At 45.0% G+C, this 17,744-nt stretch overlaps 1 protein-coding gene across 1 annotated transcript in view; it reads left to right on the top strand.

Annotated features, from left to right (window-relative positions):
• The window catches only part of MYO5B (myosin VB), a 147,008-nt gene that overhangs the window by 112,759 nt on the left and 16,505 nt on the right, over window positions 1–17,744 (top strand). Inside the window, exons 24-29 of the mRNA XM_068176078.1 lie at window positions 223–371; window positions 1,093–1,212; window positions 2,322–2,459; window positions 4,081–4,143; window positions 10,298–10,549; window positions 11,333–11,430. Coding sequence (XP_068032179.1) covers window positions 223–371; window positions 1,093–1,212; window positions 2,322–2,459; window positions 4,081–4,143; window positions 10,298–10,549; window positions 11,333–11,430 — 820 coding nt within the window. The remainder of the gene's footprint in view (window positions 1–222; window positions 372–1,092; window positions 1,213–2,321; window positions 2,460–4,080; window positions 4,144–10,297; window positions 10,550–11,332; window positions 11,431–17,744) is intronic.

The raw sequence follows: 17,744 nt of genomic DNA on the forward strand, positions 1-17,744 counted from the left end.
TGCAAGCAGAAGAGCTCAAACTGTGTCAAATATTGAGGAGACAAATACAGATTATAATAATCTCTAAATATTAGCGAATGCTTACATATATTTTAAAGGCTCTTGGCAGAGAGTATTTTGTTCATTAGTTGTTGCTATTGTTGTTTCACATGTTTACAAGAAGTGTCTTTCTGAGCTAAATTCACAATTTCCTTTTTTTTTTCCCCCATTCCTATTTTGAAGATGAATTTGCACGAAACACAGTTGAGGTAAATATGCAGATGAAGAAAGAGCTGGAAGAAGAGAGATCTCGTTATCAGAACCTGGTAAAAGAGTATGCAAGTCTGGAGCAGAGATATGAAAACTTGAGGGATGAAATGACTGTTTTTAAGGTAATAAAACTGGAATTATCTGTGTTCCCTTGTGCCCTGGACCTGATGTTGGTGCCACGATAACGTGGCTCACTCACCCCCAAAACATATAATAGAATTGCCAGTAGTGGGCAGTTTGTGCTTGATATTTCTAAGGATACCTATCTGCACTGGAGCCAAACCATTTGTGTGTCTTGCAAAAGGAGCTTGGTCTTCCATGCTTCTCTGTGAAACGTTTAGAGATGTCTGTGAACCTCAGCAAAAGCTGGGTCATGCTTGTTCTTGTCTTGCTTTTGTGTCAGTAATGTTTATGTGTAGGTGTTGGGTTGAAAAAGCAAACAAACAAAGCCTCCAGCAATATGACTTCAGAATTTCAAAACCCAGAATTTTTAGGTACAGCATTGCTAAAGTGTTAGAAAAACTGTTGAAAATCAGAGTGCTGCTGGATTTGATGGAAGGCTGAGTGTTTAAAGAGGGTGCTGGAGGGTGCTGTCAGCAGCACAACCTTGAGCTCAGATCTGCATGTTCACACTTAGCAGGCATGTGGTGTCATGAAGAGCCTTTAATTCGTGCCAAATTTTTACACTGAGCTTCTATATCGCTTTTGCACTTTGAAGTGTTAATGTGAATTTTAAGGGTAGGGCATAAAACTTAGAACATGTAATTTGCTCTAAAGAATCAACACTTGGAGAGGAATCCTTTAACACTGGGTGCTTTATGTGTCTGCATCATTTCTGGGCAGCAAACACCGGGGCACAGGAGAAGCCCATCCAACCAGAGCAGCTTGGAGTCTGATTCCAATAACCCATCCATCTGCACCTCTGAGATCGGGGACACGGAGGATGTGATACAGCAGGTGGAGGTACAGTGAATGAGGAGGGAAAGCAGGGGAGCCCTGCTCTGGCCGTGATGGGAGTGGGGTTTGCAGCACAGTGGGGCAGTGCAGGTTGGGCATGGATGAAAGGGGCAGTGAGGTGTGATGGCTGAAATTGGTTCCATGCTGTAGAAACGTGTTGTTAATTGTGTGAGAGGGACTGCAGGGTTGTGGTGCTCTGGCAAATTATACTTGTTTGCAGCATCAGGGCTCTAAAAATAATACAGTGCTGTCTTTGGGCCATACCAGCTTGAAGGCTGATGAAAATTCATCACAGCAGTTACACCCAGCTCTGATGGATCATGACTGTATCATGATCCCTCTCTGCAAGGACACCAGAATTCATTGGCCTCTTGCCCCGAGCATTTTCATTCCCATGCATCTTCACGGATGCATTGCTGGCCAGCATAGCCCTGTAATCAAATCAACAGTCTCCTAATGCAGAAAAGAGCAGCACAAATTATTCCTTGGCTATCAAGAATCCCATGGAAGAGGGAAATGTGTTTTTAACTTACATCTGATAGAATAGGCTGCTTTTAAAACTCCACTTTTCTGACTCTTGAGCGCTTACGGGTGATCAGTGTCCCTAGGGTCAGCCCTACCCTTGCAGGACCATATTTTGTGTCCCAATACACACGTGCAGAAGCCCCCACTTCCCTCTGCTGGCTGCTGCATTATATTGCTTTGGTATTTTTGAACAGCTCTGAAAGTATTTTTTGAAGTCAAAATAATCAGTATTGACAATGCTTTGACATAAAATATTCCAGGTGCAGGCAGTTAAAAACACCCCAACAAATAAACACTTGACTAAAAGGGACCCAGTAGGGCATTTTTGATGTTCTTACCCCCATCACCTACTTGTCTGTTGGGCTGTTAAGCATTCAGTGATGTATCAAAACAAGTCAGGTATTTTACTGACACTAAAAATAGGTGTTTAAAATATGGATTTGCTCTTTGGAAGTACATGTGTTTCTTGGGATGCTCTTGTTCCTGGCTGTGGCTGATGTACAGTCAGGGTGCATCTGGCACTGTGCATGGGTATAGAACTTGACACTGAGATCTTCTCTTTTTTTCCCCTCCCTCCTATTCTTCCCCAGGAGGTTGGGATGGAGAAAGCAGCCATGGACATGACCCTTTTCCTGAAGCTACAGAAGCGAGTGAGGGAGCTTGAGGTGGAGAGGAAGCAGCTGCAAGCCCAGCTGGAGAAAAAGGAGCAAGAGAGCAAGAAATCCCAGGCAAGAGCCATCTTTTCATGGATAGTAATATTTCATATTTGTAACTGGCTTTCCTTGATTGCCTGAGGCCACATGACGTAGGAATTTAGCTTTGAGAGTGACAAGTTCAAGGCTACAAATCCAGCTGGAAAAGGGAGATAAACTTTTTTTGTCAGCTAAGGACAATTGGACAGGAGAACTGCTTTATTTATTTGTTTAAAGAAACTGGCTATAACATATTTATGGCAGTATCTTAAGCTTCTTGAAAGCAATGAAACGTGGAATCAATTTTGGCACACATTATTCCACTCAGCACTGACCCTGTGTCTCACGTGTTGCACCCTGCATATTCAACAACTCTCCCTTTTGGATGATTTCTGTTATTCAAGCATTTCTTTGCTGTCCTGGCTTCCCCCCATCCAGCAGTGTGTGGCTTGAGCTGAAAAGCACTTCACACGCATGTCAGTCAGCCTGGTATCCTCAGTTTGATTTTATTATCATCTGTGTGTTTTGGTTAGGTTTTTTCCCCTCAGTAATGATCACAGAGAGGAATACAGGTTAAAAGTAGTGTAGTAAATCAGAAATATCAGGATAGCTGTTAGAAGAATGGGTTCTTAATTTCTGTTGCAAGGCAGGGATAGTATTTTGCTGTATTCTTCCTTCCTTGTGGGGAAAACCCAAAAAAACCCCAAAAACCCAAACAAACAAGCAAAAAACCCACCCCCAAACAAAACAAAACAAAAAAAACCAACAAACAAACAAACCAAACCCAAACTCCTAAAGTTTGAGTTGCTTGCTTGAAAGCAAATTAAAGACATGTATATTAAGAAAATCAAGGTTACTGACAGCCCAGTGGTAACTCAGTAGACAGGAGTCCATAAATCTGAAAATAAAACTCTCAAGGTTGTGGTGAGCTGACTTCTGAGTTGGGGGGATTTAATAGCAGACCTCTTGTATGTGCTTTCCCTGCCATCTGTAGCCAAGTCTCTGTGGCTTGTCAGAGGCCAGAGTGTGCTATGAAACAGCAGTGCTGCTGTGTGCTTGGAGTCCTGAAGCACTGAAGATGTTCTTTTATAAATTGCTGGGCAAATGCCATCCCTCTTGGACGCATATTTGAAATTTCTGGGGGCTTTGGTTGCTTTGTTTGGGAATTGTTTTCGTTATTGCTCTCCAGTGTGAGATCAGTGTACCTTTGAACAAATGCAGTAGGATACTCAACAAAATAATCAACAGTAATTATTTACTTGCTTCACTAGATATCCTTATTGATCACCCCTAGCAATTTGCAGGAAACACATGAAACGGGAGACTTCCCCAGCCTCTCATTCCTGCTGCAGGAGGATTAAAAACCTGTTTTCCAACTGCTGTGTTGAAAAGTGTTCCCTTAATGACTGTCATAGTTTGAAAGCTGCAGCGAGGCACAGTTGTCAGGATATTAATGAGAGATTAAACCATTTTCTCTTGGAGTGTCCTCTGCCCCACTGGTGTTGCTGGGATGCTGTCTGATGACAATTAATAATATTATTATGGTTGAGCTGGCCAGCGGGGCTGAATGCTGATGGAGACGTGCCCAGCTACCCTGTGCTGTGTGCCAGTTTTTCCACCTGCTCCTAAATACAAATTTACTCTTTAATCTGCGCAGGTAATTGAAATAAAAACTGGAGTGACTTCGGAACATGAAGATTTTGCATACAACAGCCTGAAGGTGAGTGAGAGGCTTCTACTTAGTGCTGTAACCTATTGCATGGCTCTAGCAGCCCAAACAAATGAATGTGATAATAACCCAAAACCTGATGTAATCAGCTCTGTTAGAGAGGGCAGTTGGAAAGGTGTAGCTTTCCATCTGCTCCTGGGCATGGGATGGGCTCACATATATTTCTCTCTGGGGTGACATCTGTTTTCTGCTGATCTACCTGTCTCTGAGTCATCCATGGAGGTAACAAACCCACTTGTGGTGAAGGGTGCTTTTTTCACGGCAGGTGTTCCCTCAGGGACTTTGTTGGGCTCTCTTTGATGGGCACTGCAGGTCTCAGCAGTTGGCTTTGCAGCAGGCGTAAATTCTTACAGGCTGTTTCTTGTTCCAGGCTCCACGTCTGCTTCTTAGCCACCTTCTGTGCTATCCCAAGGTGCCGATCAGGCCAAACCCAGATAGATCTGTGGAGTGATTTGAGCCTCCTTAAATGGCTCCATCTCCCAGCAGAAGTGCTGGCTGAGCACAGTCATCCTGTGTCTTCTCAGTATTGCCCTGCCCCAGAATTTGTCTTGCCCCCAAGCTCTAAATCCTGACAGTTTCTGTCCCCATCACTTTCTCCCTGTGACAATCAGAGCAACTGAAACCTCCTGGGCTCCTACTGCAGCTTCTGTATGTTCTATCCTCCTGCTCTAACTGTATTCAAACACTTCTGGCCTTAACTGTCTCAGACCAATTTTATGTCCTGCTTATCCTCAGAAAACCAGTTCCTAGGATAGTGTTGCTAAGGGAAATTTTTTTTTGCTGTTGGTTTTTTTCAGTGCAGACCTACCTTTCTGATATTCCTTCTCTCCCTATCCCATTAACAAATATTGCAATGTAACTGAGAAGTCCAGAGAAGCATATGTTTTCCAGAACAGCATGATGCTAAACCATCTGTCAGTAGTAATATCAATTTTTCCTCCTGCATCATCTCCTCCGAAGGATGCAGAAAAAAGCAGAAATTAGAGATGGAAAGAATGTCCAATCCTCACTAAGCCCTTAGAGTATCAGTAGATTTTTATGACACTTAATAATCCAATTTTATTTTCCTAGCATGATATTGGTATAGCTCTGAATCTCCTTAGTACCTCTACATAGCCCCTTGGAGAAGAAGCATGGCCAGGTCACTGACCAAGTGTCTTCCAGGTGGTTAAACATACTTGTGGAAGGCTTAAGTTTCTTGACCTTGTAAAGCAAAGTGGAGTTGCAGTTTGGAAGGGGGAAACCCAGCAGATAAGAGCCACCACCTCCTTAAATGGCTTCTAGAGTTCTGACTTCTTTGTGAGTTCACAAACTATGTTTTCTTCAAGGTTTAACCCTGGAAGTTCAGAGTGGAAATTCTAATTTTGGATTTTCCTGCTTTCTGCATACTGACATACTGGCATTCATAGTTCTACATATCTAACAAATTTTAAAATACCATTTAATGTTAATAGTATTTCATAAGAATAGGTGGCATACGTTGCTAAAAATGCAGGGTTCTTTAAACTTCAGTCTAAAACAGATGGAAAACGAACCTGCAGAGAATTCACATTCACAAAAAGAGAGACACATTCACAAAAAGAGAGACAAATACACCTCCCTGCCGTTCTCCCTACATCTGAACATAGGACACAGCCTGATGTCTCTGTCTGCAATCCAAGAGTGACTTACTGCTGATTTTGAGGGCTTCTTTTTCTCTCCTTCCCCCTTGACAGCTGCTTCCATGGCTATGACAAAGTTATTCTTCTTTTTCTCCTGCTAATTTAAATTTCAAATATTTGTACTATCCCTGGCTCCTTTAAGAGTTTCTTGTCAATACATTTATTTTTTTTATTTTTACCAGCTTAAAAGGACTTTATCTCAGGGAAATAGTCTGAGGTGCCTAAAAGCTCACACACGGGACAGTCTTTCTGTGGATGCTCTTGAATGGCTTGTGAGGTACCAGTTAGTCAGCCATGGACAGGGACACCTTCCCCTGGACTAGGCTGCTCCCACCTGGCCCTGGACACTTCCAGGGATCCAGAGGCAGCCACAGCTGCTCTGGGCACCCTGTGCCAGGCAGGGCCTCCCCATCCTCACAGCCAGGAATTTTTTTCCTCCTTTCTGAGCTGAACTGTAGGAATGTGCCTCCTGTTGATGGAGTGACCAAATTATCCTTTGTCTCCTTAAAAAGGAAAAAAGCCCGGAAGTTTCTCTCCTCGATTTGGTTAAAAGACACCTCGTAGGACCTTGGGGTCTTCACCTCAAACTTAAGGACAGCTAATTGGACAGGAGCCAAAAAGTCCCACCTAAGCAATTCACTAGAAAAAAAAAAGAGAAGAAGTAATTGCTTTTGTGAAGTGTTTTACCAGGAGCAAGAACCTCTTGCCCTGGCTCAGGTTTTCTCTGCAAAGAGCTTTGTTATTTTGCCTTTTATTAAAACTTTTTGTTTCCAACACTCTATCAGAAGCCATCCTACTCATTTTGTACCATCTGAGGTAGCTGAGCTATCTCAAGTGTGATACTTTTCTCTGAGAGCTTATGAGACCTGGCTCAAAGAGATAAGTATCACTAAACCTTCTCTCTTTCAGTTTGGACAAGATGAGCTTTAAGGTTTCTTAACTTACAAACTACTTCCTTACTATTTTTAAGTAAGATTCCTTACTTTTATGTCCCATTTCAGATGTTTTTGGCACTCACAGCCCCTCAAGCAGGACAATACAAGGTGTGGGTGTTACTGGATGGCTGTGCAGGTTTGGTTTCTGCAACCAGCACATGGTCTGATACTTCATTAGGTGTCTGCTGTCCTCCAGCTTGGTGTCTTGGTGTAATTAGTACTGTCATGACACCCATTATGGCCTTTGGATTTAGCATATGGTGGGGAGCCTGTTCTTGATGCAGATTCTGATGGAGGGAAGTGAGTGAAGCACAGTGCTCTGTTAGAGAGGCTCATCTGGTTTTTTAGTTTTGTAAGACTGAAACGTGTGAAACTTGAGCTAACACTGATAAATTAACAGGCAGAAGTTACCTGTCCTTTGTAATGGAGAAATACATTTCTCAGAAGATGCTGTCCCAAAATACACCCAGCCAGATGTTTGGTTAATCATTATCCAGGAATGCAAAATGGGGGGATATGTCCCTCAGACATGCCAGTGAAAAATGTGTTGTCCTTGTTTTTTCAAGCTGGGAAAGCGGCAGTGGGAATGAAAGCACCAAGGAGCCCTTGCTCTGACTCTGTGTTTCTGAGTAACCTGTTCTAGTGGAAGCTGTCCCTACAGCTGGACTAGATGGCCTTTAAAGGTCCTTCCTCACTCACACATTCTAGGATTCCAAGCAGGAGCATGATGCATAATTCAGTTTCTCACTCGTTGCATAGCTTAAAATTGGCAGCTCATCATGAAATGAGCTGCATGGAGGATTTAATTTTCTTTTCCTGCAGAGTACCAGAAAAGAAGAGAGGGGGCAAAAATCCTGGAATGGCAGTGCTAACCTGTGACTTAGGCGGCTCACACTTCACCCAGCACTGCTCTGTAAGCCCTTTGCTAAAGAGTGAAGCTATTTCCATCACCATTAGTGCTTGGGTACCCTGTCAGAGCTCTTTAACACTGCATATGTTGGGGCAAGTGTGATTTCAAGTTCAGTGCATTCTGACTGTAACATTTTTTGGTCAAATTTATTTGTCAGATATTTGTCAAATAAATCAGCATGACTGGACTATGCTGAAGAGCATATTTCACTTTGCCAGTAGAAATCTCTTTCCACATCCATAGCATTTTATTTTAGCTTCCGATCTTCCATGAAGATCAAGTGGATCTTCATGGAAGTGGTGATGCAAAAAGGGTATATGAGCTGGGGACAGAAGGTGCTTTAACACTGCTCCATGAAATCCACAAAGAAAGGCGTAGGGAATAAATTTAAATGTAAACTTCGAAAGGAGTGTACAATAGGGACTATTGGAGCAGGTTTACTGGTAATTGCTTTCTTTCCTGGCTTTGCTTCTAACCAGAGCAGAGCTTGAAATGACCAGTCCTTGGAGTTAGCAGTGTGGCTGACCCATTACAAAAAAGAGTGAGAGAAAGGGACACAAAGAGGAGGAGGACAAAGGTTAAGAAAAAGGAAAGCAGAGGTCTTACCCAGTAAATAACAAAACCCACAGAAGAGTTATTTTAGTAGAAAAGCAAGTGACTGCTTTCAGCATCAGTGAGGGGTGATGCTTCTCCACGTGGCAGGAAGAGTTAAACCCAGTTTGGTAGCAATTCCCACCATGCACACACTTCCAACTCCTGCTTTAAGCACCAGTTACAGAAAAGCCCGTGTCTCTTATACATGGTTAATGTGGAGGAATTGATGGATCTAGGGCATTTCTTATCCTTTTGGTTTTTTCATGACAGATGGTATAAAGTACGTGAATATGCCCCATTACTGATGTTGTCTGTTCAGCTAGGAGTGTGCTGCCCAGATGCCAGATCAGCTATTCTGCTCACACCTCTGCTGTGATAGGCCATGCTATTTATAATTTGTAAAGATTTATAATTATAACACCCGTTTCCTATGGAAATGGGGTTTACACAGCTGTGCTAGCTACACACTGTGTAAATTGTATAAATTGCCCCCATCCCCCCCAGCCATTTTTGGATTCATTAGCTTGACTCAGCCCGAGCTGATAATAAAGCAGATACCCCAGAGATAGGAGGGGTTGTGAAAGGAAGCTGTGGAAAGGGTCAGTAAGCAGCAGGGAGATGAGGCACGTGGGTGACAGCGGGGAATGATCTTGTGCTGTTGTAGACTCTGGAGAATCCACATGGATGGGGGTTGGTCCCTAGGAAAGAGATGACCCCTCATCAGACAGCAGACTTTGTCAGCTCACGTGCAGGGCTGTTGGTTTGTGCCGTGTTGGACAAGGGTCCTGTCGGGGTTTGGCGTTGCCTGAGAAGTCCGGGGGCGTGGGGCTGGGAGGGAGCACTCCTGGGTGGCACCACGCAACAGCCAGAGGTGGAGGATCATGCAAAGGGAGGTGGGTTGTTGTGAACAGGACTCCAAGGAGTCTGGCTCACAGCCAGTCTGTGACCCACAACAAGGACTGATGGTTTTAAGCTTGAAGAGGGTAGATTTAGATGGGATATTGGGAAGAAGTTCTTGGCTGTGAGGGTGGTGAGGCTCTGGTGCACGTTTCCCAGAAAAACATGTTTCCCTGGATTCCTGGAAGTGTCCAAGGCCAGGTTGGACAGGGCTTGGAGCCACCTGGGCTAGTGGAAGGTGTCCCTTCCATGGCAGGGGGTGGAACAGGATGAGCTTTAAGGTCCCTTCCAACCCAAAACATTCCATGATTCTGTGATTGCACCCATGTGCAGGAGCAAAGCTGCTCTTGACCCAGCAGGGATTCTCCAGGTGGGTTTTGGGTGGTGGCAAGGAGCTGCCAAATGTTATGCTATCACCTGCAGACAAAGCTTTGTGGTGACAGACTAAAATAAAGGCTGTCTTAGCTGCCAAAACTCTATTATTCTGTCTTCTGCTGCCATGAAAAAGTGAATAAGCCCTTCAGTTATCTCAGCTAAGATGCTGTTATTCAGGAGAATCAGCTGGCATCAAACTAGCACAGTGTTGGCCCTGCCTGTCAAATGCCAGTGCCTGAGGAGACATCAGGGTGAGGAAACCCTCCAGCTATAAACACTGTTCTGAGGTGGGGGAATTACAAAGTGCATGAGAAAAGAAGAGGGAATTCGCAGACCAGTGGCTCACCTAAGGGATGCCTGCCATGATGATGGTTTGTGCAAATCAGCATCTTCCAGCTTATCTAATGAATATGAAAGGTGAGCTGAATGTTGTGAGGGTTGTGTGATTTATTGATTCAGAGGGAAAAGAGGTGGAGGAGAAAAAAGCATGCTTAGTTTCTTAACAGCCTGCTTTTTTGTTTAGAAATAGTGTCAATAAATAAAAAAATTACCCTGGGTCACCCTGTAGTGTTGTTATTAAATAGCAACAGGCTGCTGACTAAAGCAAAAACTTTCCCTGAACCACAGATGGCTGGGCTGGCAGCAGAACCCAGATCCTGGCTTGCATTGATCTGTAACCACTGGTAATTGAGTCAGCCTAGAGCCATCCCAGAACAGGATGAAGCACCACAGGGCAGTTTATCTAAACTGCTTAATGGCTCGGTGTTTTCCAGAGGCAAGAGCTGGAGTCGGAGAACAAGAAGCTGAAAAATGAGCTCAATGAGCTGAGGAAGGCCATCGCAGACCAAGCCATGGAGAGCAACTCCTCCAACGACGTGCAGGACAGCTACAACCTCCTTCTGAACCAGCTGAAATTGGCCAACGAGGAGCTGGAGGTGCGCAAGGAGGAGGTGCTCATCCTCAGGTCGCAGATCTTGAAGGCAGCCCAGCAGAAAGAGATGGGGGAACACATAGTAACGGAGAAGGTAATGGATTTTCTTTTACTTCTTCCCCTCTGTTGTTGGAGATTCACTGGCTGTCTGAGCAATGCCATTCCTGCTCTGGTGGGCAGGATGGCACAGGGAGGTTATGGAGGGTTGTGGAGGGTTGAGGATGTCCTGCCTGGGGATGAGATGTAGCCCTGGCATTTCAGACAGCCCAGGACTATCTGTGCCATGATAGTGCCATAGGGTGCTTACCCCCATACCTGATGAGGGTAAGCCAGCCCACACCACCTCTGCACCAATGTGTGTGGTTCAGCATGTTCCTGGTGATGTTTTGCAGTAATAATCTTTTTCTGCAAGGAAATGGGGTGAGGGACAAGAATTTCTAGGCCAGATTCTGCTCACTTTGGGCTGGTGCAGCTGTAATGTGATTCTTCTGACATGCAGGCAAGAAGGGAGCCTGCCTCTCAAACAGCTGGGATAGGATTTGTGTTTAGAGCACATTCCAATGGAAGGGCACATTTTCCAGAAACTCAGTCTTTATTGATTTGCTGTCTTACCATTCCTCAAGACTTTGGTGTGTTTTGTATTGCAGGCCAAGCCAAGCACCCTGCTTATCCTCTTCACAAGTTCACTGCATCTTTCTTCCATCTCTTATCTCTCCTGCTGCATGTGTGTGGATTCACAGAAACTCAGTAGTGTGGTGGATGCCCCAGGGATGCTTTTATTAGGATAATTGGGAGTTATTTGGTGTCAGGAGCTCATAGAGCTGGGCAGAGTTTTAAAGCAGGAAGTCAACATTGCTGTTTTGCACGTTGACTTTAGGAGAGCATCTTCCCCAGTGCCAGCTGCCCCGACAGTGACCAGAGCGTTGACCAGGAGGACACGATCAAAGCCTACCAGGGCATATGCGAGACCAACCGGTAAGTGTGGCACAGACCCCTCCAGCTTTGGGGAACGCTGTGTGAGAGAGGGATCCACACCAAAATCAATGTGTTCTAGAGGGCTACCAGCCTCTGGATTGTGTGATGGACCCAAGGCTGGGCCATAAAGGTGAAACCAAGGACACATATCTTACGGAATTGTAGAGTCCCAGAATGGTTTGGGTCAAAAGAGACCTTTAAGATCATCTAGTTCCAGTCAGATACTGAGCCAGGTAGAAAAGCAAACATGGAAGTGAGCAAAACCGGGTTTTGACTTTGCTTCCAGGTAGAAAAGCAAACATGGAAGTGAGCAAAACCGGGTTTTGACTTTGCTTCCAGTATGGAAATAGCAGCAAGACTAAGATTTGGGACTGTATTTGTGTTTATTTCACAGAATTCACAGGATGACGGGGTTGGAAGAGACCTTCAAGATCATTGGGTCCAACCCAGCCCCAACACCTCAACTAAACCCTGGCACCCAGTGCCACATCCAGGCTTCTTTAAACACATCCAGGGATGGTGACTCCACCACCTCCCCGGGCAGGCCATTCCAGAACTTTATCACTCTCTCTTTAAAAAACGTTTTCCTAACATCCAATCTGTATTTCCCCTGGCACAGCTCCAGGCTGTGTCCTCTGGTTCTGTCAGTGCTTCTTGGAGAAAGAGCCCAACCCCACTTGACCACAGCCACCTTTCAGGGAGCTGTAGAGAGTGATGAGGTCACCCCTGAGTCTCCTTTTCTCCAGGCTGAACACCCCCAGCTCCCTCAGTTGTTCCTCAGGTATCCCATACCTTGTTGGGAAGGTGCCTTTTGGTTTTTCCAGAGTCAAAAGCCTGTCATGGTTAACTGAGCTAACAAACATGCTGTATTCCCTGGAAACACACACATTATTGATTTTCTTGCACCCAAACTGAGTGTTTTATTGCCAGTTTGCCTCAATGAGGATTAATACTTTGAACATGTGTCTGTCCTGACAGTAACAATGGGCTGATATTGCCAAGCATTAAAAAAGTCCTTGCAGCTGCCCAGAAGTATATAAAATAATAAAGCAGTACCTTGCAAGAAGAAAAAAATATATGGATTAAACAGCAAGATATTATGAAAAGTAAATGTTTATTTTACTTCAAGGAAATTGAATGTTTATCTTTCTTTTTCTCTTGACAAATACAGATGTTTGAAGCTTTTTTTCCCCTTAAATAATCTCCATTCAGCAAGGAAGAAGACCCAGCCATTGTGGATTAATGGCTTTTAATAACACAATATGGTTTGCTACTTTGTAGAGTGGTTGCAGGAGGTTGTTAACATTCCAGGCTGGGACCTGACTTAATGAGGATTTTATTCACACCTGTATGAGTATGAGGAAAGGCCCATTTAAGCGGAGCTCAAAACCCTGATGGCTGGACTCAGGCTCTGCCCAGGCTGTTCTGACAGCTTTCACCAGGTCTGGAGGCCTGGAGCAGTGAGATTGTTGGGGTACAGGACTCTTGTGACATTGTTTTCTCACCTGGGCATCATGTCTGGCTAGATCAGGACTAGTCTTTGTGTTTTTTTTTTCAATTTGCTGTTGAATATTTGCTTTCCTGAAGTGAACTTGCTAATGAAATTTCTGCCCCTCCTGCTGTAGAGGTGATGAGATTAATGTGTGCATCACATTCTTGTCAGTAAATCAGTGGAGCTCAATATGTTTCCTGCAGCAAGGAGTGGATTTTGGTCACTTAATGAATTCTATGAGTTTCCTCTTCTTCCCTTCTTTTTCCTTCTCTCCAACATTCTCCTGGAGCCGTGGGTGCTCATATGAGATGTGAAATGCAATTGCTGGGCACAACTTTAATAACTCCCTAAATTTTTCAGCGTGCATGTGTAGGGAAGGTTAGTTTGGGCTCAGGGGGCAGTGAAGGACACAAAATAAGGGTTACAGGAAATGTGTCTGACCCAAGGGTGTCATTGGTCCCCAGTATAAATTGGTATCTGGCCATACTGGTGCACATTGCCTTCTGTAGCCTGCCAGGAAGCTCCAGTCCTCCTCCTGACATTCATGTTTCCACACTTGACTTCTGCAGAAAGAACTGAATCATAAAATCATTTAGGTTCAAAAAGATGCCTTGAAGTTCAGCTCTTCCCCCAGCACTGCAAAGGCCAGCACTAAACCATGTGCCACATCCACATGGATTTTAAATCCCTCCAGGGCCTATAAGTTTCCAGGATCTAATTTTCCACAGGACTACAAATCTCTTTCCATGCAATTGCACGGGTGAGCTGCAATTTTAAGAAGTTCATGCGTTTTGGCCTTGGTGGTTTTTGGTCTCTTAAGTTTTGGGAGGGGAAATCTGCAGTCTCCAGGGTTAGTTCATTATTCTCTCATCTACTTCTCATGTGAAGCTTGACTGGAGCTTGGCTCTTGAAATACAGCAGCAGTAGCTCTATATGCTCTCACCCTGATTTTCTGCAGTGATTTATCCAGTGGCTCATTAAGCACCACCAGCCTCCCCATTACAAGGTTCCCCATGCAGTTGTCTGTTTATTGGGCTGGTTTATAAGCTGTAGGCTGGTGTAGATGGAAATAAAATGGATGAAGACAAATGCTTGGGGAGCCTGGATTATTGTGTTTGTAGAGATAAATTAACATTCCCACCCCAGCAAAAATTTGCATTTGTACTTACACAGATCTGTACCCAAGGGCATCAGCACGAGAAAGAGAAATGCCCTCCCTTTTTCATTTTGATCAATACGAATTTTAATGGGAAGCTTTTCTGGTGGTGTTGTGGTTCTGAAGTGCAATTTATAAGCAAGAGCCACTTCTTCTCTCACCTCCTCTGCAAGAAAAACTCCCATTTCTCTTTTACAGAGTAGTTTGAGTTGGAAGGGACCTTAAAGCTCATCCTGTTCCAGCCCCTGCCATGGGCAGGGACACCTCCCACTGTCCCAGGGTGCTCCAAGCCCTGTCCAGCCTGGCCTGGGACACTTCCAGGGATCCAGGGGCAGCCCCAGCTGCTCTGGGCACCCTGTGCCAGGGCCTGCCCACCCTCCCAGCCAGCAATTCCTGGTTCCCAATATCCCATCTGTGCCTGCCCTCTGGCAGTGGCAGCCACTGCCTGTGTGCTGTCCCTGCATGCCTTGTCCCCAGTCCCTCTGCAGCTCTCCTGGAGCCCCTTGAGGCCCTGGCAGGGGCTCTGAGCTCTCCCTGGAGCCTTCTCTTGTGCAGCTGCACAGCCCCAGCTGTGCCAGGCTGGCTCCAGAGCAGAGGGGCTCCAGCCCTGGCAGCAGCTCCGTGGCCTCCTCTGGGCTGGCTCCAGCAGCTCCACGTCCTTGTGCTGTTGGAGCCAGGGCTGGGGCAGCTCTGCAGGTGGGGTCTCAGCTGAGCCCAGGGCCAGAGGGGCAGAATCCCTTCCCCTGCCCTGCTGCCCACGCTGGGGATCAGCCCAGGGCAGGGGGGTTCAGGCTGGGGCAGGTCCAGCTCTCACCCACAGCACCCCCAGCTCCTTCTCCCAGGGCTGCTCCCTCTGCTCATCCCCAGCCTGGGTTGATCCCGGGGACTGCCCTGGCCCGGGTGCAGCTCCAGCACTTGGCCTTGTTACACCTCATGAGGTGCCCTTGGGCCACTGCTTGGGCTTGTCCCTGTCCCTCTGGGTGGCCCAATCCTTCAGGGGTGTCAGCTGCTCTTTGCCCCCCAGTCTGAGGTGCTTTTTGACCAGGTGCAGGTTCCTCACCAACCCAGGCTTATGGATGTGTAAACCCTTGCTCCACCCAGGAGGTGCTCCTAGCTCCAAGCCATCATCTCTTAGTTATTTAGGCTGAGGACAGCGCATAGCTTTATTTTGGTGGGAGATCAACCTTTTATTCGCTCCATGTCTATGTAATGCAGCACTTCTACATACAGCAGGAGGAAAACAGGAAGAACTCTGCCAGGTGCTGCTAACCCTGCCCATCTAGCAGTTCTCTTTCCACAAAGCTTCCAGGGGAAAGCCCTTTGATTCCATGTCAGGGGCAAGTTTGAACTGAAATCAGCCCTTTCTTTATAAATGCATTAAACTCCACTTTTTTCTTTCTTTGAAAAAAAAATCTGCTGAATTTCAGCTGCTAAGAGTAAAATCAAGTTAGTTCCTACCTCATTTTGCTCCTACAATAACTGAATTAAAGCTAAGTAGGATTTTTGTTCCCTGTTTCAGTTCTTGGGATCATTCTTTCAAGCCTGTTGGATCTTGGTGGAAACACAGAGCCAGTGAGAGACCCGCTGATGGTGTTACGAGATAATAACCTGGCAGCTCAAAGTAAATCAGGCTGTGTCTTTGAAATTAGCTGCCATGATAGCTTCCAAGGGATTTCTGTAGAAATCCCTTGGAATTCTACATGGATTTTTTTTTTTTCCCTGTTGGGCAAGTCCCACCTGCAGCTGCTGTGCAAAGCGAAGAGCTGATGCTGGCTTCACACGAAGGATGCTTTTGCAGCTGGGAGAGACCATCATGTGGAGATGGTATCACAACTCTGCCACCCACTCTCCAGTGGGTATCTTCCCACTCTGCCATAGATCTAGTCTGTGATGCACAGTATTTTTCCTTTTACCTAAAACAAAGAGGTAAATCTGTGTCTGAAAGTGAGATGCCCCTTCTTTATGAAGAGAGGATAATTTACTGAAGATGCTGAAATTAACATCTCTGGGTTTGGGGTACATACACCTCCTTTAAGCTACTTTCAAAGGGCAGGGAGGTGTTTGGGCAGGAATATTTTGGTTTTGATGAGGACAGTTTGCTGACTGCAGGTCCCAGCTGTTCCCCAGACCTGTGCCTCCAAGATCAGGATAAAGGGGAAACACAGCTTTGTGACTCAGCCCTTTCAACTCCTCTCCAGCCTTATCTGAGAATAGGATTGACCAATTATTTTAGGAAATTATGCTTCAGATGCCAATTAATGTAATTATGTTGAAAGGACCCCTTTTTCCATCTTGGTCAACGTGACCTTCTGGGAGAAGGGGGAGCGCAGTGATTTCTGAGTCAGTGCTATGTTGATAGAGATGGACTGAATGCTTATTTCCCAGTGCAGGTTTACCTTAAATCAGCATTCTTACATCTTTATCTTATAATGGCACTTTCTTGAGCTGCTCTCCTTGTTTACCTCAATGCCTATGATTAAAAATGGAAAGAAATCTATTTTTCCAAAGAAGCTATCTCTTAAAAATGCTGCTTATCATGTGAGATTTCACGGGTTTCTGATGTGCAATAAATAGTGGGGACCCCTCCAGCTTTTTCCTTTGGTTTTCAATACCTGAAGGCATGTCCTGCTAAGATTACATAAACAAAAAAATAAGGTTTTACTAACAAATTCATGCAAATGAGACCAATAAACCTCCCTGTATCTGTCAGCCTGCAGACCCTTTTGGAAACCTGCTACATATGGGATAGCAACAAGGTTTTAATTTAAATTCATACATGTGGCTCTAACAGATGATCTTTGCAAGTGTCAGTGCCTGAAATATTTGCTGGTTTTGAGAAGTGCTGTGCTCGAGCACTGGCATGGGAGCATGGGAGGGATGCATGAGCTGTGTGTGGTGGTGAGGCACCTCCAGAACCCCTTCAAGGCAGTGCTGCAACACCACATTTCTCACTGCTTTCCTCGTGTGAAAATTTGCTCATGAATGTTTGTGTGTTGTGCCTTGCCACTGGAATATGCAGAGATTCCCTTGCCAGGGAATGGCATCTGCTACAGTTCTTTTCAAAATGTGTGTTTGGATTTCTACTTTTTGTGTTGGTTTTTTTTTTTTTTTAATATAATAATATATTAAGTTTGATGGTTTCCTTGCTTACTTTTTAATTTGTTATTGCATAAAACAAACACTTTTTTCTAACTCACATCAAAGCCACATAAAATCTTGCTGTAACAAGTGTTTCTGGTCAAGTTGACCAGCTTACTTCACTAATTTGTTATGTGTCCAGCTCCTCATTAAAGAAGATAAATCAGCTTCTTGCCTCATACAACTTGGGGAAAAAATGCCAAACAATCAGCAGATTGGAAACTAAAAAAGCCAACTGCTAAAAGTATTAAAGTGAGATGAGACTTTCCTGGCCATTATTCTGCCTGGATATATACAGAGGAGATTGATCTTGTGTGGATGCATGTGGTGTTTGGACCAAAGGTTGCTCTGAGGAAAGACTGTTGTGTTTGAGTCAAATGCTGAGGAAACCTTTGGCTGAAGTAGAAGGAGAAGAATTTATTTTAGACCAGTGGGAGCTGCTGCAGTGGGAAAGAAATGGAGAAACTTGTTTTTAAAATGTCATACAGGGCACAACCAGGGCAGGGCTCTCCTTCCCTGTGGTGGAAA

The sequence above is a fragment of the Anomalospiza imberbis genome, chromosome Z (assembly GCF_031753505.1).
Source record: "Anomalospiza imberbis isolate Cuckoo-Finch-1a 21T00152 chromosome Z, ASM3175350v1, whole genome shotgun sequence".
Classification (NCBI taxonomy): Eukaryota; Metazoa; Chordata; class Aves; order Passeriformes; family Viduidae; genus Anomalospiza; species Anomalospiza imberbis.